Here is a 21,389-nt window from a genome sequence, read left to right on the forward strand (position 1 = left end):
CTTTTTGACTGACCTACTAGAGCCTGAAGTAGGGGAATCATGTCTGAGGACACGTAGTGGTGGCTGGGGCGGGAGGCTGGGCAGGCGGAGCAGCAGGATTGTCATATGCCATAGAGCCTGAAGCAGGCCTCACTGGGTTTGCTACAGAGTTTTTCTACCTTTGCAGTCCTGGCAGTGAAAGACTTATAAATAGCACATTTCCCAGGAATGTACGATTCCCCCAGGCAAAATAAGAATTTTAAATATCCATCATTAATGGGTTTAGCACAATCACAAGGTGAAAATAATAAAACATAATTCTAATAAAAACTATCAAAATGCCAACAGGCAACTGCTCTATTTGCAAGTTGAGAAAAAAATGCCAGCAGTTCATTGACAGCAAGCCACTGTGTCTTGAAGACAGGAGGTGATGAGGGAAACAGAGGTTGGAGGGCCTTCTTCACCCTTTTGTGCCCTCAGTGTGGTGCACAAGAATACTCGGGATGTACACCGAGTCCCAAAAGACACTGCTGGCCAAAAGACTCAGAATTTGGGTGCATGAGGCACACACACACCATAAGATGAATGTGCATATGGACAATCACTTGAAGAAGAACTTGCCATTACCATAACCACCATGCACACATAGCACAAAACATCTCTAAGTGTTAGAGTTAAGGTTATAACAGCCTTCCATCACATCCCCCCCTTTACCAAAACTACTCACTCCAAACACAAAATACTTCAGTAAAGGGATATGTGGAGAAGGGCAAATTGAGGGGGGACAGAGTTACATTTTCCTTTACCACAACTACCATGTACCATGGAGGATGAGATGATTTAACTTTTCATCTCCGTACTTTTGTGGGTTTATATCAGGTATGGAATGTGTGTAGCAACTTGAACGGCTTCACAGCTAAGTTTTTATATATCAGTTATAATGGTAACGCTATACTAACAGACTTCTGATCAGAAAAAGGATAATGTGTACACCATATTGAGAGAGATTAGAGAAACAACTAAGCCTAATAAAAGTAACAAAGCTCATGAGTGAGCAAATTAAAAGTCAGACTCTGCACAGTGGCTATTTAAGTATATTATGGTTACAGAAGATATGCCTAGCCATAAAACAAAGAATAAAGCAGGAAAACGAGAAAAAAACAGAAAGGTTAAATAAAAAGGTAAAAACTTATTCAAGCCAAAAGAGATTCTTCAGAAAATGAAACGACAACCCTAATGAAGCTAAAAAAAGTATAATCTACAGCACAAAATATAAGATGGCTATTAGGAAGTGGAGGAGGGAAACCGATGGACAAATAGCCAAAGTAAAAAACAAACAAGAAATTCTTTAAGTACATCAGAAACAAGAAGCCTGTGAGAGAATTACAAATTATCTTGAAAACAAATTTCACTTTGAGTCTATTATGTTTAAAAACAATTTATCCCTTAGTTAAATGGATCTGTCTCTTTAAAATGTCCCCAGACAAAAATAGTCCTGCCAAGGATTACAGTAATGTTAAATGCTCAGCTCCTAAAAAAGATTACCCTACCAATAATAAACTCAGAATTTTAGATTTATTGTAATCAAGAATAGCTTCCTTCCTTCATCTTTCTGTTGGCTCTGTTCTTAAAGCATGTATTGACATTAGAGAACAAGAAGCCTGCTTGTTTTTCAAAGAACTTCAAGAGCAACAAAACAGTCTTGTTAATTTCAAACCCCATGCAATTAATATGTTTGAAACCAGATACGGAACAGCACAACATGCACACATGTTCCCAACTGCAGGAAATTTAGGGACTGTGCTCCAAATGTTGTTGTTGTTCGGTCACTCAGCCTAGCAGCTGTGACATGATATTTAATTGTATGTGTTATATTAGCCCTGCCTGGTTTTGGAAAAAAAGTTAGTGAACTATTCAAAAAAAATTTTTTTAATAGAAATGTGCAAATCAATTAAGTGTGTGGTTGTTAGACTACCAATATCTGGAACCATCGGTACAAGATTAATATGAGCAAAACCTTTGAAGTTTTCTTATTCCTGACACTGCTACTGCCTTGTCATCTGAAATTTACCTACTGATTTCATTAGTGACCAAATCTTTTAGGTTTTTCTATATGGTTATTTCTGGTTGTTTTATTGCATTATTATTCATTTTGCACCAGGGTCCAATTGTACAAAGGGCTGTAAAAACACAGACCGTTCCTGTCCTTTCTTAGGTCTTGAACCTACAGCTTGTTGCATGCGGGTATATTCCTGTGCCCACATGGAATCAACTGGAGGATCAGGGCCTAAACAGACAAAACAATTACAATTTAGAATCAAAACTTCAGAGAGCAATGCTCTGATAAACTAATCAGGCTCTGAAATGCATTATAATTAAGGCTACGTTTAAATCACAGAATCCGTGACTTCCAGAGACCTCCATGACATTGTCTGCAAAGTTCCAGCGACAGGTGACAGACTCCTGAGGAGGCTCTCCTCAGGGTCCCAGGGATAGGCGACAGCCTCACACAGGGGGGAAAGGGGATGCCTTGGGCAAGTGGCTAGGGGTGTCCCGTTTCCTCTTTGGGAAATATGGTCCCCCTGCAGCTCCCAGCCGCCCTAGGCGGAGGGCCTTCCCGCAGCTTCCAGCTGCCCTGGGCAGAGGGGGAACCCCACAGCTCCCAGCCACCATGGTGGCAGGGGAAATCATGGAGCCGCAGCAGCAAAAGTCACAAACAAGTCAGGGCTTCTGTGAATTTTTGTTTATTGTCCATGACTTTTACTAAAAATAACCATGACAAAATCTTAGCCGTAATTATAATCAAACATTTAAGCATCTTGTTGGAGTAGTAAACTTCTAAACAGTTACTCAACACACAATGGCAAAACATAAGTCATCTGACATGGACTAGATTAAGAGGTCTATTTCTGAGAGACAGTTCTCCCATAATTACTGTGAAATGAATTTTAATGGTTTAATGTTGACTTAAAGCATTATTTCTTTCCATTCTAAATTTTAAAACACAGTGGGATCTTCCAAAACACTACACTATGCATAAGGCAACTAATCATTTAAAAATGGCCTACATCATTCATCAGCTATAATCTATGATATTTTGTTGTTGTTGTTTTGGCTACACCTGACCAAATAACTAACATCAATCAATTTAGTATTAGTATGCCAAGCAAGTTAAGCTATTTATAGAACTAACTGACAGCTGCTTAGCAAACTTAATAGATATTTTGACGCCTTGGAAAATAAATTACTTCCAAAGAGATTTATTTGAAAAAAAACCTGCATGCCTCAACACATATACTGAATAAAATCCTCTCAGAATGCTTCAGAAGGATTAATACATTTAACTGGATTCAATAATCTACTTCTTTTCATACAAGATTTTAAACAGTTGTGTGGCAAATTAACTAGTATCTGGGAATTGGTAGACTGCCACCGTTCAGCACTATACTTGCGCCAAGCAGGGTGGTGATAAAAAAACTGAGTCCCCTATTGGGTAATATTGTCCCAACAGAGAAAATACAGGGTTGTCAATTAATCGCAGTTAACTCAAGCAATTAACACAACACAACTTAACTAGATTTTAAAAAATTGTCATAATTAATCGCAGTTTTAATCGCACGGTTTAATAACAGAATACCAATTTAAAACTATAAATATTTTTGGAAGTTTTCTACATTTCTCAAAAACAAAACATCTTATTTATGTCACCTGAAAGTGAGAATAGGCATTTGTAGGACACTGTTGTAGCTGAGGTTGCAAGGTATTTATGTGCCAGATACGCTGAACATTCATATGCCTCTTCACACTTCGACCACCATTCCAGAGGACATGCTTCCAAGCTGATGACACTTGTTAAAAAAATAACGCATTAACTAAATTTGTGACTCAACTCCTTGGGGGAGAATTGTATGTCTCCTGCTCCATGGTTTTACCCACGTTCTGCCATATATTTAATGTTATGGCAGTCTTGGATGACGAACCAGCACATGTTGTTCAATTTAAGAACACTTCCACTACAGATATGAAAAACCGCAAAGAAGAGATGGCTACAGAACTCAACCCAAGATTTAAGAATCTGAAGTGCCTTCCAAAATCTGAGATGGATGAGCTGTGGAACATGCTCTCTCATAAGTCTTATAAGAGCAACACTCCGATGTGGAAAGTACAGAACCCGAACCACCAAAAAAGAAAATCAACTGTCTGTTGGTGGCTTCTGACTCAAATGATGAAAATGAACATGCATCACTTGTGCACTGCTTTGGGTCGTTATTGAGCAAAACCCTCATCAGCATGGCCTCTGGAATGGTGGTCAAAGTTTTACATTATTTTGTTCTTGAGTGCAGTTATGTAAAAAAAAATTCTACATTTGTAAGGTGCACTTTCACTACAGTAATTGTATGAGGTGAAATGAAATACACTTTTATCTTTTTTACAGTGAAAATATTTGTAATAAAAATATAAAGAGAGCACTGTACACTTTGTATTGTGTTGTAACTGAAATCAGTATATTTTAAAATGTAGAAAACATCCAAAAATATTAAAATCAATGGTATTCATTATTAACAGTGCATTTAAAATTGCAATTAATCACGACTATTTTTTTTCATCTCGTGATTGTCATTAATTTTTTTAATCATCTGACAGCCCTAGAAAAATGATGCTCTTGTTCTTAAGGCACTGGTCTGGGAATCAGAAGATCTGGGCTCAGTTCCCGACTCTACCACAGATTTCCTGTGTGACCTTGGACAAGTCACTTAGCCAATTTGTGACTCAGTTCCCCATCTATTTAATGGAAATAATGAAGCTTCTTTTCTCCCACCCTGATCTTTTTTTATTTAGGCTTCAATCCTGTAAACACGGATTCCGGGACTTCTGCAGCGACCCATGCGGCTGGCCCGGGAGCCGCGTGAGCAGCTCGGGCAGCCCCTGCGCCAGTCATCTTCTGCTGCTGGGGCAGTCTCAGGCCCCCCCGCCTCGAAGCAGTAAGAGTTTGGGGGGGCAGGGGGGGCTCAGTGCTGGGGACTGGGGCGGTACTTACCTGTGGTTTTATTCATATTTAACTAGAAGACTTTTTAGACACTCTCTTGACAAAAACACAAAGACCCAGAAAGTGATTCGTCCATTTCTAGTGTCTTTTTTGTTTGTTTTTTGTTTTTTTAAGACTCTGCACACTCCTACTTATTGCTACAAGTGGAACACTCTAGAGGACAGTCAATGTAAAACAGTGACAAGTGAGCAGTAGTGGCAGCAAAGGCCAATTTGGGGAGAGCATTTATTAGAGGCAGAGGTGGAAGGTGGATTAGAGAAAAAAATAGTTTCTACTTTGTAGATTAGAAAGTATGAAAAATACAGGTATGGGATAAACAAGAACTTTTTTTAAAATGACAGTTAATTGAATGTTTTCTTAGTGCCTTTATTCCTATTGCTTGTGGCAAGCAACAACTGAAATTCAGAGGAATCATTTTACCCACATCTGAACACTAATTATACACTGATGTTTTTCCAAATGCATACTCTGCATACTTCACTAACAGCAAAACAAATGTTAAATGACCCTATTGTAGATCATATGTCAACAGCCATAGATAACCCTGACATTTACAAATTATTTGACAACAAAATGGACCACATTCTATGATAAGGAAAAGCACCAAGATCATTTTACATTGAGAATTAAAGATTTATAAACTAATGGCTTGATAGTTATTTTTATGTTACTATTCATAGCATTTGTAGTTTAGTTACCTTTTTGTTTTCTTGTAGTTTTCCAGCTGTAGTGCCTGCATATGTTTGTACCTTTCCAACTCACACTGTCCACACAGGTCTTCAAGATGCAACAGATGATTTTCCATTTCCTTAAAGTTTACCTCTAGCTGGGCTGCAAGAAAAACAAATAAATATTAGCCAAGCTTCATATATATGAAAGATAAACATATTTTTCCCAGAAACAGTGAGCCAGAGGCAAGTATTAAAATTGCTTAATATGGTAAAATTATGCACACATTTGCATTTATCCTCTTTTTCTGGGTCAAATTCCAGTCCAGGTAAGAGAGGCACAATAGACTCCTATGAATAGGTATTATAACCTGATTCAGTTACCCCTTGTGGTCAGATACCAGGCTTCTGCATTGGATTCAAGCTTTGGATTCCATGTGCTTTTAATCCTACTGAGTCTTAGCAGCATCTACACCAGAGGTGGGCAAACTATGGCCCACGGGACCCTCCTGCCCAGCCCCTGCCCCCAGACGCTAGCCCCCTCCCCCGCAGCCTCAGCTCACTGCGCCGCCGGCGCAATGCTCTGGGTGGTGTGGCTGCGAGCTCTTGCCGGGCAGTGCAGCTGCAGAGCCTGGGCCTGACCCGGTGCTCTGTGCTGCGCGGTAGTGTGGCTGACTCCAGCCGGGCGGCGCGGCTGCCTGTCCTAGTGCTCTGGGCAACGCGGCTGTAGCGCCACCAGCCACCGGTGCTCCAGGCAGCGCGGTAAGGGGGGATGGATAGAGGGCAGGGGAGTTCAGGGTGGTGGTGTGGATAGGGGTCGGGGCGGTCAGAGAGCAGGGAACAGGGGGGTTGAATGGCGGCAGAGGTCCCGGGGGAAGGCAGTCAGGAATGAGAGGAGGGGTTGGATGGGGCAGCGGGGGGCAGTCAGGAGCAGGGGTTCCGGGGGCGGTCAGGGAGAAGAGGTCCTGGGGGGACAGTCAGGAATGAGAGGAGGGGTTGGATGGGGCAGCGGGGGGCAGTCAGGAGCAGGGGTTCCGGGGGCGGTCAGGGAGAAGAGGTCCTGGGGGGACAGTCAGGAATGAGAGGAGGGGTTTGATGAGGTGGCGGGGGGGCAGTCAGGGGCAGAGGTTCCAGGGGCTGTCAGGGGACAGGGAGGGTTGGATGGGGCAGGAGTCCCGGGGGGGGCCCCGTCAGGGAGCAAGAAGCAGGAGGGGTCGGATAGGGGCTGAGCCACGCCTGGCTGTTTGGGGAGGCACAGCCTCCGCTAACCGGCCCTCCATACAATTTTGGAAACCCAATGCGGCCCTCAGGCCAAAAAGTTTGCCCGCCCCTGATCTACACACTGCCTTAGTCCAGTCTCTCATGCATGCTCCCAGTGTCCAGATTCTTGGGATATGGTACTCCACAGCCCACATGACCATGCCCCAAGACCGTGCTGCCCCTCCAAAGACTCCCCAGTAGTTTAACCATGCCCTATCAGAGCTCCACTGCATGGGCACTCCTATTTACAGTTTAACTCATTGTGGACCTTGTGACAGCTAAACCAAATGGAATACACAGACTTTGCAAAGAAACTTCTAAACCAGAGTTTACTTATTAGACAAAGCACAAAAGTTACAAATCCATCCCACTCCATCTACTCAGTCTTCTCTTCTCTTCCTGTTCAATAGATCGCCCACGACAGCCACAGACTCAAGAAGATCTGGCCCTTGAAGTTCTGGCCCCTTTTGTCAGGTGACCTCCCAGGCAACTTCAAAACCTGCCAGTTCAACCTTGGGTTCCAAAGTGAGAAAACTAATTCCTCTGGATTCCAGCAAGCCTAACGTACTAGGGTGGACTCATTTGAATGAAAGACGATCAAGGTTGAAGATTCTTGCTGGCTTTCCCATTGCTAGCCCCTCTGTGAGGTGAAGCGATTTCTTCTAACACCTCCTGGGTGTCCCAGCCCAGGCTGAAGGCTACACTGCAGAAGTGAAGATATAGTATAGGTTACAATCAAAATGAAGTTCACAGAACAGAATGGAGTTTGTAGATAGCATGTGTCTGTATCAATTTGCCACAGTGGGTAAACTGGCTGCTGACCAGTCCTCCCAATCCTGGAGATGAAGAATCCTATATGTGATGGGAGAGGAGGACAGAGACAACTCAAGCAGCATTGAACTCCAGCAACCTAATGCAGATCCTAACCATTTTCCCCCTTTGCTCTGGGATCTCTGAGGGCTGCAGTAACTCTCATGCAACAACAAGCAGGGAAGAGTGCAGAGAAGTGGTTCAAAGGTGAAATCTCCCTGTGTTTTGGATGCTCAGGAGAAAGGATCATCAGGCTGAAAAAGCATCCCTGTCATCTTGTCTGGCTGACAGCTTCATTTTGGCTGTGTTAAGCTGGGGAGTATTTTGGGCTATACAAGCTTTTCAATTTTCTTAGCTGTCACTCAGCCAGAAATTGCAAATCCCAATGCCCACTAAGAGAGCTGGGAGCTACCATTTCACAAACAACTCACAAGCTTCCATATATGGCAGCCAGACTCTGAATTCAGCATGGTTTCGGCCCCCGACCAGGGAGCATGGGAGGGCAGCCATTGGCTCTACACAGCAGCCTCAGAGAAGGAATCTCAGGATTCACCTAAGAATCTTTCAAGCATTGCTGAGCTACTGAAGTTTTCCGCACTGCTGATGTTACTAGGACCAGGAATTGATAACTTTGAAAAAAAGCAGTTTTCTTTACATTACTTGTTTGTATGTACATTAGTTTTTGAATCTTGCTTGATTAGGAAGACAATTAAAAAAACTTTGAACACGTGTTTTCTGGAAAAATGTTTTCACTCTTAGTCCTAAAAGATTAATATTGTTGAATGTTTATTTGTCTACCACACGCTACGCTACATCTCTATGCTTCACAAACCCTGGTGTATGCTTTTAAATTACGTAGTTTGAAACTGTATTTATGTGCATCTGTAGGCTCCATCAATGAGCTTTGGACAGTAATACACCTCAAAATGAAAAGAAATTAGAAATAAAAAACAGTATTTATGTAGGGCAGTGTTTTGTGAAGCATGCACTGTACCACCCTGCAGCAGCACCCCTGGGAACGGGATGAAGGAGGGGACTGCATATAGGCCTCTCAGTTGTTCTCTGGAGCCTCAGCTTTCGTTTCACAAATAAGTCAGTCTCTAGTTGTTATGGTTGCAAAGAAAACCATGAAAACATGACCCAAGTGTCATTGATGCCTGTCTCAGTCTACAAAGCGCCTCAAACAATAGCTCTGAAGTGTCAACTGCTCCATTCATTTCCATAGCTTCTAACTCAAATGTCAATGATAGTACTGTAAAGGTCACTATTGTTAACTCATTCACTGCTCAAAGCATGGAAGAAAGCAGAATACTAAGAGGATCTAGATAATCTTCTCTTAGGCCATGTTTACCCTACAAAATTATGTTGACCTAACTTTCATCAGCATACAGCTACCAGTTATAAAATCACACGTGTGTATGCACACTTGACTCCTTGTGTCAGCAGCATGTGTCTTCACCAGGAGCACTTGTATTGATTGTATGGTCAGTGTGGGGCATTGTGGGACAGCTCTTGAAGGCCAGTAACAGTTGACTTAAGCAACACAATGTCTACACTGACACTGCGTAAACCTAATTACATCAACTATGACTCTCCGCCGCTCAGGGATGTGGTGTTATTAAATCAGCGTAGATAGGTACTTACATTAGTGGGAGCCATATTTAAATGAAGACACTTCCACGGCTAGGTCAACACAAAGCAGCTTACGTCAACCTAATCCTGTAGTGCAGACGAGGTCTGAGTGACTGATCATTTTGGTTTGATGCCGTGTGGCAGGAATGAAGGGGGAGATGCAGTTAGTTTCATTTTCTTGGAGAGACTCAGCTTTCCAAAGTTTAGTAAACGTTAGTGTGGGGTGTTCAAAGTTTTCCTGCTGCTTGTTTGGAAAGTTCTGCAAAATAATTATTTCCGGCTCTGTCATCGTTCAAAATGACATCCAGAACTTATGGCAAGGTTAACTTTATGATACTTCACATCATAACATGATCTTTTGTTTGCACAGCATGATGCTATGCTGCGTTTAAGGCTGGGATAGCACATTCATTCTTAACCACCATTTTCAGTAATTTAATTTCTCCAGAGGTTTTAGACTGATTTCTCTAGTTTGTTCTCACAGCTCAGAATATCTTTTGTTTGGAAAGTCTGATAAAAATCTGTTGAGCCATTTGCGTGCATAATACACATAGCCTATTCAGTATATATTATGACTCACACCTAATAGTTTGTTATGACTAATCCATATTAGTCCAAATTATATTATGTTTTCAAAATTCTAAAATCTTCATTATTTATAACGTGATATATTTACACAAATCACACCAACATTTAGAGCTTTGCAAAGGACTACTTTTAAAAATAAATTAAAGTACTACCCATTTTGCTACATAAGTAACTCAGGTGGAGACCTTTCTGCTGTTAACCAAAATGGCCCAGAAATCTTGAAGGCAGACTTTTTTCCCCACATTGCTCAACCAGAGATCATCCAAGCCATGAGGTGAAGAAATTGTAAACTGGAGTGCAGTGACTAGCTCTGGCTCTGAGACAAGAGATCCTCAACCAGAGGTAGAGCTATAGCTGATTAAATTGAGAGTTGATGTAGGTCCATGTACCAGTACTGTTTTCGCCAGGCAGAAGCTACGAGGATTAAGATTGCCTCATCTCTTCTTAGCCTCCTGATTATCCTCAGAAGTAACAGAACTAGAGGGAATGCAGCAGATTACTCAGCCAGGGAAGTAGTAAGCATCTATCATGGAGTCAGGGCTGTGACCTGCCCTGAAGCAGAACTTTGGGCATTTATTGTTCAGGATGGTTGCAAAAGATGCTACCACCAGGTACCCTCATGGATAGAAAATCTCTTGCAGAATCTCCTCCTTTACTGACCACTCATCATGGTCTACAAAGTGTCTGCTGAGGAATTGTGCTATACTGTTTATCACTCCTGGGAGCTGAAATTCCTTTAGTGATATGTTGTTCTTTTATGCAAAAGTTCAACTCATTTTTGCCATGAAGTGATCCATTTGTGGATCTTGCACCTCCCTGCTTGTTCAGATAAAACACAGCAGTGTGTTGTCGGTAAGAACTTGAATCACCTGATTCCTGACGGTGGTAATGACATTTCACAGGCGCAATGAATGGTTCAAAGCTCCAATACATTTATATGGAGAGAAGACTCGTGATGTCCATAGTCCATGAGCCTAAAAAGTTGCCACAGATGGGAAGCTTAGCTCATGATGGATGCATCTGTTACAAGAGTCATTGTTAGCTCTGGTGGTAACAGCCCATTTGCAGATGTTCCTGGGATCTATCCACCAATTCAGGTCCTGAAGCACCTGTGCAAGTGAGCAAATCAGCATGTCCAGAGAGCATGTGCTTGGATGGTATACTGAGTGAAGCCAGGCCTGCAGACATCTGAGGTGAAGTCTGGCATACTGAACATGTAGACGCCCGAGACCATATGCCCCAAAAGCTGAAGGCAAGAATGCACTGCTATCCATTGGTCAGATTTGGGGTTTTCACACAGGAAGACAAACCTGTCCATTGGAAAGAAAGCCTTCGTGGGCACAGTCCAGTTCTGCTCCTATAAAAGTAATGTCAGTTTCTCTACATTCAACTTTAGCCCCAGATGAGAAAAGATCTCTGATAAGGATGCTGTTTTGTACATTTCCGTTTGACATTCCTTGTGCTAATCAATCATCCAGGGAGGAAAATATGTGCACTCCAAAATGATGCATATGGGCTGTTCCTACTGTCATAAGCTTGGTGAACACCCTCAGTGCTGAGGACAGACCGATGGGGAGCACTGTGTATTGGCAGTGCATGTTCTTAACTACAAATCAAACACACTTCCTGTGGCTTGAATGTACTGTCACATAAGTCACTGAAGAAATGAACCAGGTGAGGTAACCCCTCCTTTACTGTGCTAAGCACCCACTGGTCAGACTCTAACCTCTGTAAAAGAGAAATGCCGTAACAATTTGGGGTTCACCCAGACCAATAAAGGATTCTGCCAATGCCTGTCGGGTAACCCCAGGTGCTTCTGTGGAGTGCAGTTTGGCTCAGAGCCCGGAAACCAGCAGCATGTTCACAGCACAATGGCATCACCCGGACTTCACCAGCTTGGTTACTTCTTGCAGGGTGATACCAACAGCCCTTCCCATCCCCCTTGTAGTCTCCAGTCCCTCCCACTGGATCCTCACAAAAGTCATCAAGTTTGCTGCCTCCAAAGAGACAGAATGCAAACCAGCCTGGTAGTTTACTCAGGATTTTACCCTGTAGTTCAATATACAGCAGTGAAATGATTTTGTAAAAGTAAAACAAGTTTATCAACAGAAAAAACGGTTACTCCCCTTCTCATAACTGTTCTTTGAGATGTGTTGTTAATGTCCATTCCAATTAGGAGTGTGTGCGCAGCAACAGGAAATTTTTTCCCATAGCAGCATCCATTGCGTTGGCTCGGGCGCCCCCTTCATGACGCTGAATCTAGAGCCCTGCCAACCCGACGCCCCCTCAGTTCCTTCCTGTTGACTACTCCGACAGAGGAGTGGGAGGGTGGGTATTGGAATGGACATGAACAACACACCTCTAAGAACAACACAGTTACAAGAAGGTGAGTAAGCGGTTTTTCTGCGAGTACTTGTTCATGTCCATTCCAATTAGGTGACTCCCAAGCCTAAAGTTCTGGAGGTGGGGTTGGAGTTGACTACTGATTGGAGTACTGCTCTACCAAAGGCAGCATTGTCTCTGGCCTGCCGGGTGATCGCATAATGCGCAGTGACCTCTGTGTATGAAGGGCCACGTCACCACTCTGCATATTTCCTGGGTGGGAACCCGTGCCAAGAATGCTGCCGAGGAAGCCTGCGCTCTGGTGGAGTGTGCCATGAGCAAAGGAGCAGGCACCCCTGCCAAGCTGTAGCACTCCCGGATGCAGGACGTGAGCTATGACGAAATTCGTTGGGAGGAGACTGGGACACCTTTCATGCTGTCTGCCACAGCTACAAAGAGTTTAATAGACTTCCATAACGGCTTCATTCTCTTGATGTAGAAGGCTAGTGCTCTGAAAACATCCAATGAGTGCAGCCTCTGCTCCCTGCCGCTTAAAAGTGGTTTAGGATAGAACACTGGGAGGAAAACCATTCCTGGTTGATGTGGAATTGGGAAACCACCTTCGGGAGGAAAGCTGGATGTGATCTGAGTTGAACCTTGTCCTTATAGAATATTGTGTAGGAAGGCTCTGATATTAGGGCCTTGAGCTCAGACACCCTCCTGGCTGAGGTTATCGCCACCAGAAACGCCACCTTGTGTGTGAGTGTGTGTGAGTGTGAGTGAGTGTGTGTGAGTGTGAGAGAGAGAGAGAGAGAGAGAGAGAGAGAGCGCGCGCGCGAGGGCAGGGAGCATGTCGCGAGTGGTTCAAAGGGTGGCCTCGTTAATCTGGAAAGGACAAGATTGAGGTCCCAGACTGGGACTGACTGTCGGACATGTGGGTATAGCCTGTCGAGACTCTTGAGGAAACCATAGGGTTGGCAAAGACCAACTGGTTCTCAGTACCTGGATGGAAAGCCGAGATAGCGACCAAGTGAACCCTTATTGAAGACATGGGCAGCCCCTGCTGCTTAAGATAGAGAAGCTAGTCCACTATACACAGTAAAGAAATGAGAGGGGTGATGAACCGTGTTGCGTCACCAGATTGAGAATCTCTTCCACTTGGCTAGCTAGGTAACCCTGGTGGAGGGCTTTCGACTGCCAAGGAGGACTTGTCTGACCGAGTCCGAACAGGAAACCGCCACTGGATTCAGCTGTGGAGCTTCCATGCCGTGAGGTGTAGTGATTCGAGGGTGCTGGAGATGACGGTGACCCTGGGTCAACAGGTCCAGGAAGAGCAGCAAGGTGACTGGGGCTTCCATGGACTGGTGATATGTACCAGTGCTGGTGGGGCCAGGCTGGAGCTATCAACATCACCGATGCTTGTTCCCTCCATATCTTGAGTACCTTGTGAACAAGCGGAATGGGCGGGAACGAGTAAAGGAGATGGTCTCCCCATGGGAGGAGGAATGCATTTGTGATGGAACCCGGACTGTAATTCAGGAAGGAGCAAAACTGCTAACACTTCCTGTTGCGCAGTGTGGCAAACAAGTCTATCTGGGGAAAGCCCCACTGATGGAAGATGGAGTTTTCGACGTCCGGGCGTTAAGGACCACTCGTGGCCGTGGAACAACCTGCTGAGATAGTCCGCCAACTTGTTCTGTACCCCTGGGAGGTACGATGCTTGAAGGTGTATTGAATGCTCTACACAGAAGTCCCACAACATGAGGGCTTCCTGGCACAGGGGAGAGGAGCGTGCACCCCCATTTGTTGATATAGAACATAGCCGTGGTGTTGTCTGTCATTACCAATACACATTTCCCTGATAAGTGGGTACAGAAAGTCAGGCATGCCAGGCGCACCGCTCTCAGCTCTCTGAGAGTGATGTGGAGAGTGAGCTCTGCCCCAGACCAGAGGTCTTGAGTCCTGAGGTCCCCCAGATGTGCTCCCCAGCCCAGTGCTGATGCGTCCATCACTAGGGAGAGAGAGACAGCTGATGGCTGGAGAAGGGGACCCCTGCACATACTACCTGTACGTCGAGCCACCACAGGAGGGAGTCGAGAACCTGGCAGGGCAGGGTTATGACCCTGTCCAAATTGCCCCAGGCTGGCCAATACACTGACGCTAGCCTGGACTGAAGAGGCCGAAGTCTGAGCCTGACATGCTGCACCACATAGGTACAAGCTGCCATGTGTCCTAGAAGTTTCAGGCACTTCCTTGCTATAGTGGTGGGGAACTGCCTGAGACTTTGAATGATGTTGCTGAGGGCTTGGAACCCCACTTCCAGGAGGTACTCCCTGGCCTGGGTTGAGTCCAGCATCACCCCTATAAATTCTATCCACTGAACTGGAGACAACATCGATTTCCCCATGTTCAGAAGAAGGCCCAGATTGTCAAACGTCACTCTTATGAAGTCGACCTGTGCCTCCACTTGAGCTCTGGACCGGCCCTTGATGAGCCAGTCGTCGAGGTACGGGAACACCTGTACCTGCCGCCTGTGCAGGAACACGGCCATGACTGCCATGCACTTGGTAAACACTCAAGGTGCCGCTGACAGGCCGAACGGGAGGACTGTGAACTGATAGTGGTTGTTGTTCACCACAAACCTGAGGTATTTTCTGTAGGGCAGAGTTATTGCTATGGGAAAGTACACGTCCTTCAAGTCGAGGGCGGCATACCAGTCTCCTGGATCCAATGAAGGGATGATGGAGGCCAAAGAGACTATGTGGAACTTGAGCTTCTTCATGAACTTGTTGAGTTCTCAGGTCTAGGATGGGCCTGGGAATACCAGGAATAGAAACCCTTGCCCTTCTGCTCCTGAGGAACCTCTTCCACTGTCCCTAGCAAAAGGAGCGAGTGCACCTCCTATATAAGGAGTTGCTCATGAGAGGGGTACCTGAAGAGGGACGGGGAAGGGGGGTGGAAGAGCAGGAGGGCACAGCATTGGATGGAGTATCCCCACTCTACTGTGCAGAGCAGCCAGCAGTCCGAAGTGATATGGGACCATGCACAGTAGAAAGGGGATAGTTGGGATGATAAAGTAAGGCAGTGTAGATCCAGTTCTTGTTCTGGTGCGCCGTCCTCAACTGCACCTTCAAAAGGTCGGTTTGGGGCCAGGGAGCTAGTTTGGGTTGGCCAGAGCCCTGGCCTGAGGATGGGTGTGGCCTTTTCTTGCCACTCCTATTCCTCCTCCAAGAACCGGCCTGTCGGTTCCATTGTTGGTAGAACCGCAGAGGAGGTTGCGGTCTGAAATGTTTCTGCTGCGTGGCAAGAGTATGGAGGCCCAGCGATTTGAGGGTGGCTCTTGAGTCTTTTAGGCTATGAAGCCTTTTATCCGTCTTTTCAGAAAACAGAGTCACACCCTCAAAGGGGAGGTCCTGAATAGTCTGCTGGACCTTGTATGGCAGACCTGAAACTTGGAGCCAAGAGCCCCTTCTCATGGCCACCCCTGTAGCCATCACCCTGGAGGCAGCATCAGCTCCGTCTAGCACCGCCTGCAGGGAAGCTCAGGAGATGAGCCTGCCCTCCTTGACCAAGGCCGAGAACTCGGCATGGAAGTGTTGTGGCAGCAGCTTTGCAAATTTTCCATTGCTCTACATGTATTATAGCAGTACCTGCTAACAACGGCCTGCTGGTTTGAAATGCGGAGTTGCAACCCGCCCACAGAATAGACCTTTCTACCAAAAAAGGTTGAGTCTTTTCGCTTCCCTGTTCTTAGGGGAGGGTCCCTGATAGCCCTGCTGCTCACACTGGTTAGCAGCATCCACAACCAGGTATCAGGCAGCAGGTGCGAGTACAGATGCTCGATGACAGAAAGTAGCGCCTTTCATTGCGCTTAGCTGTGGGGGGCAACGAGACTGGGGTCTGTCAAAGTTTTGGTTGTGACAGATACAGTTTTGATGACAGGGAAGGCAACGTGTGCAGGTCTGGAGGGCGCTAGGATGTCCACCATGAGATCCATGTCTTTGATTACCTGCTCCGCATGAATGCCCAGGCCCTGGGCAACTTGTCGCAGCAACTGCTGCAACGCCCTGTTACCCTCCAGAGCTGGGGCTATAGCGGTGCCCGCCAGTGCCTCATCTGGCGAGGAAGAAGCCCCCATGAAGGGTGGCTGTTCCCTCCCCATGGCACCCAAGGAGTTCCGCAACTCCTGGGGATCCCAGGCTGGAGCTGACCTGGATGGTGCCGTTCCTGTAGGTGCCGGGACAGAGGACACCCATGGCACTACAGGCGTCGCTGTAGGTGTCGATGTCAGCACCTTCGGTGTCGTCGGTGCTGATTGCGCTGGCAATGGTGCCGTAGCCGACAGCATCAATGTATGCTGCGGCGGTGCCTCAATAGCTGGCTACAGTGGCTGGGAGATCGCCAGGGCTGCAAGTCCCTGAGGGGAGGAAGGTGGAACAAAAGTAGCTGAAGCTACTGATGTTGCTGCCGAGCGCGACCCTTGACTCCGTCCCTGGCTCTGATGGAAGGCCCAGGGCATCCAGAAAGGCCACTACGCTGCGTTCTGCGTGCGGGGGCCACGGTGCCGGTTAAGCTAGTCTCTCCCGCCGTGACCTGGACCTCCTGCTCCAGAAGTAGTTAAAATTCATGGGAATGATGTACATGAAGTTCCCCAGCTTGAGTGTTTGTATGTGACCTGAATAAAACATACAATTTCAACTTCACATACCAACATAAAATTGTATAACAGTAAAACCTTATTAATCCACACATTTTATAATACTGCAATAAGTGACCCATCCTACCGCCTAGCAAAAATTTCACAGAGACGTGATTAAAATATTCTTTTATATCTGGTAATATTTAATATTTTGTGAAAATAAGCATTTACAGTACTAGCTCATGAAGTATAATGAACCATAATTTTCAAAATAAATCACAGAAAACTGATGCACTAACTTGCTTTTTAAATAACTGTTCACTTACTAATTTGCAAATCTCACTAGCACACAACAGGTCTCCCACAGTGAAATTTAGAGTGAGGTACTATTTTACTAGTATTCTTCCTGTTTTAAAAGAAGAGGAAATCATGTAATAAAATCAAGCAATTTAAAAAAAGAGAAAGAGAGAAAGGGTGAAAACTAGAGTCCAGCAACAGCCAACCATTTCTGAGCTGCAGTATTTGAGCAGCCTCTAGTGGGAGCCTGGGAGAAAACAACTTATTTACTTGCTTGAAGAACAGGGATTTATGTTTTAATCCTAATTAGAGCTCTCAGAGTCTAGAGGACAACAATTCAGTTTTACAGCCACTTTCAAGGTTTTGAAATTTGTATACATTCCACATTGGAAGAAAAGCAAAACCTTTTGACCATTTTCACAAAAACATAATTGGGAGAGGAGGAGAAGAACTCTATAGCTGAGTGGTTAGGGCACTGGTCTGGAATTAGAGCTTGCTGGGAATTTTTCAACAAGAGTTTTTTTTCCCCCCAATCAGATATCAAATCATTGAAACCAGAATTTTCACAAAAGTGTTCTCAGGTCCGGGAGGGAAGGAAAGGAGAAGACATGGGGGAAGGGGACAGGGAGGGAGAAAGGGGAAGAAGGATAACTGACCCATCCCACAATAGCCTGGTGGTTAGGACACTCATCTGGGATGTGGGAGACCCAAGTTCAGGTTCCTGCTTTGCCTGATTAGAAGCAGTTTTTGATCATGGATCTGAACCTGGGCCTCCCACATCCCAGACCTGGGCCCTAACCACCAGGATAGGGCATCAAAGTCTCTGGGTATTTCTAGCAGCAGCAGCAATCAAAAACCACCACCACCACACTGCAGAAGTAAATATCAGAGCTGGTTTACCTGATTCAGGCTCGTGCTATAGGGCTACAAAATGGGAAGTGTAGATGTTCCCACTCAGGCTGGAGACTGAGCTTTGAGACCCATTCCCCGACTGGGTTTCAGACCCTGGGCTCCAGCTTGAGTGGGAACATCGACTCTTCCCATTTTTCAGTCCACGATCCCAAGTCAGTTGACCTGGGCTCTGAGATCTGCTGTGTTTTTGTTGTTGTTTTTGGTAGAGTAGATGTACCCCCTCTCCCTTTCAAGAGCAAGCAAGCACATGACGAGCCTGACCCAAAAAGCTTCCCAACCAGCATAATTTGTTTTTTAATTTTAGTGAAAATGTTGCAGACAGCTCTAATCCTTATCCACAGTAAATTCTAGTAAATACATTCTGCAGTTACATAATCCAAACAGTTAGTATTCTTTATCATTCCTTGCAGTGCAACATTATATAGGCCAAGGATATAAATACCCTTCAGTTGCTCTATACCTCCAGAAGCTCTATTTGCAGTTGGGCTCTGAAGTAGAGGAAAAGGTCATTGCAGCTGAGTGGATAGAATACAATCGAAGAACAGGAGCTACTGTTGAAAAGTAACCCCCTTTTCTTCCCTTACCTTCCCCTAGCCCTACTGTAGGCAACTAGGTGCAACCTCCCAGAGGAGGTAAACAAGAAGCCTTTCAGAAAAGGGGACTGAATTAGTATCTATGATGCAGTGTCAAGAGAATATTGAATCATGAAGGTGCAAGCCAAAACTTCATACAGCAGCTCTACAAACTACACAAAAAGGTCAGTGTATGTACGTGCCATTAAGGTTGCCATTTCCCTAGTTGATCGAGCCCAGACACATCAGCTGGTTCCTGAGGTGGGTTAGTCTTTAGATTTGACCAAGGGCCATAAATAAGTCTCACATTTCAAATTGGTGTTATAGTTGTTAATACCCAGAGACCCAGGCCATGTAGCCTTACTTCACTATAGTTCTACAGCTTTGGGGGGAAAAGGCAGGCAGTGGTATTAACAGAGATGGAAGTTTGATAAAACTTTTGTCAGGAATTTGAGGATGGGGTTTGAATATCACCTTGTCTTTGTGAAATAGTGTAAAGTCAATGGGCCACCAGATTGTGCAGCTCAAACCCTCCTAGACTAAGTAATGCTCACAAAAAGTGGAAGCATGTAAGCTGAAGCAAGCAATAGCAAGATTTTTCATTGTTTTAACATTAAATTCCGGAAGATCAGTAGGCTACTGGATAGAATTCCTGGGAGCATTTTAAATTTGTTTCATCATGGGATGGTAAAACACCAGTGACTAACATATCCCTGTAGTAGGAACAACATAGAAGAATAAGCATTTACAATAAACAGGAATAGTTGCCTTGAGCAAACCATTTAAACCAGTTCCATTTGGCCATGTAAAGCTTCCCAGCAGAAGGCTTTTGGATTCCAACATTACTTCCTTTATCCCCTCAGCTAAGCACAAGACATCCTCCCCTAAAAACTCTGCAGCTAAGAGGTCTGTTTTAGGGTTCCAGAGGTGGTATTATCTGGATGCACCACTCTACCTTTCTGATGAGACAAGCTTCAGAGGAGAGAGAATAGGTGAACTTTTAACAGGGCCAGAAACTCCAAGAACAGGTCTGCAGGATAACTAACTCTTGTCTTGCCAATTCTGCAGTACCCTGAAAGCCAGAAGAATTTGAAGGAAGGCATGAAGGAGTTTTTCTTCAGTTTAAATGAAGTTATTTATCACCTTCTTAGAATGAGCACCTGTATTTAGGCAGCACTGAATATTGGTTCAGGATATGTACCTGTGGCACTATGGTGTGTGTTGGGAGTTTGAAAGGAGGTTCCTGTTATATTTAAATCAATTTAAATGTAAGTCTAAGAACCAAGACTTCAGGGTTAATGAGGAGGGGATTATTGCCATGGCCTGATCCTTCACAATCTTTTTTGTCATCTTTACTCACATGTGGGAAAGGCATAAGGCATAAAGGGGACATTTTAGCCCAGGGGTGGGCAAACTACGGCCCGCGGGCCGGATCCGGCCCTTCAGGGCTTTGGATCCGGCCACGAAAATCTGAATACATCTAAAATTATCTAAATATTCTTCAACCTGTTCTTTTCCTATTTTGACTGGTGTTCTTTCCGCCTTATTAATATTTTATTGTATATCCGGTCACTATTAACCTTTTTTGGGAAAACTGATGCAAAATAGGCATTGAACACCTCATCCTTCTTGATGTCACCAGTTATTAGCTCTCCTTCCCCACTATACTTTCCTTCATCTTCCTCTTGCTCCTCATGTATTAATAGAACCTCTTCTTATTGTGTTCATGTCCCTTGCTAGGTATAAATCATTTTATCATTTAGCCTTTCTGATTTTGTGCTTACATGCTTGTGCTATTCTTTTGTAATTAGCCTTAGCAATTCATCCATGTTTCCCCTTTTTGATTTTCAGGTCATTAGAGCTCCTGGTAGAGACTGTGATGCTGTGTATAAGAAAGATGACCATTTGTATCATTGTTGCTACCACTGTTCTACAATGCAACAAAACTTGTATAATGTCGTGTAAGGAGTCAGTTGCAAAGTTATGATTTGCTAAGTATGATTATCCTGTTTATATGCATGTATCATCTCTGTATCTGAAGTTATGAATATTGGCTATGTACTTTTATCTTAAACCTGTGTTGTATTCCTGGGTGACAACCCCAGACAGAATTTACATTAGGGCTAGACAGCTACGTGTTGATGGCCTATCAAGGACACTCCACTCTCACAATGGACCATTGAAGAAACTCATCCTGTTCAGATAGCTCTTCCTGAGAATGGCTCAGACAGCAAACGAACAATGGCCACCCCCTGTGATTCAGCAAAACGTTTAAAGGCATGTGATGTGCTCATGTGACCATGGACTCCATCTCGGGCCAGTAACTTTCCACATACATGGGCTGTGAGCTTTGTTGGCGACAATAAATTTCCATGCACATGGCAAAGGATATAAAAAGACCTCTGAGACACCTCCATGTTGCTTCTTCCCTGCTCTAATTCTCTGGACTGTGAATTTACAACTAAAAGGAGCATCTTGAACTACGGACTGAGGACCTTTCAATCTTTTGGAAGTTACCAGAGAGACTTTTACAAGCCAACAATCTATTCCATCACTGCTACAAACCTGATATAAGGATTTTGCAATCATTTGTATGTATATGATTAATCATTTATAACTTTTATATTATTAATCTTTAGTTAGTTATTAAGAATTGATTGACA

At 44.6% G+C, this 21,389-nt stretch overlaps 1 protein-coding gene across 1 annotated transcript in view; it reads right to left on the minus strand.

The window, feature by feature from the left end:
- The window catches only part of DTNBP1 (dystrobrevin binding protein 1), a 168,056-nt gene that overhangs the window by 111,690 nt on the left and 34,977 nt on the right, over positions 1–21,389 (minus strand). Inside the window, exon 6 of the mRNA XM_065398846.1 lies at positions 5,725–5,857. Coding sequence (XP_065254918.1) covers positions 5,725–5,857 — 133 coding nt within the window. The remainder of the gene's footprint in view (positions 1–5,724; positions 5,858–21,389) is intronic.

Source organism: Emys orbicularis, chromosome 2, assembly GCF_028017835.1.
Source record: "Emys orbicularis isolate rEmyOrb1 chromosome 2, rEmyOrb1.hap1, whole genome shotgun sequence".
NCBI lineage: Eukaryota > Metazoa > Chordata > Testudines > Emydidae > Emys > Emys orbicularis.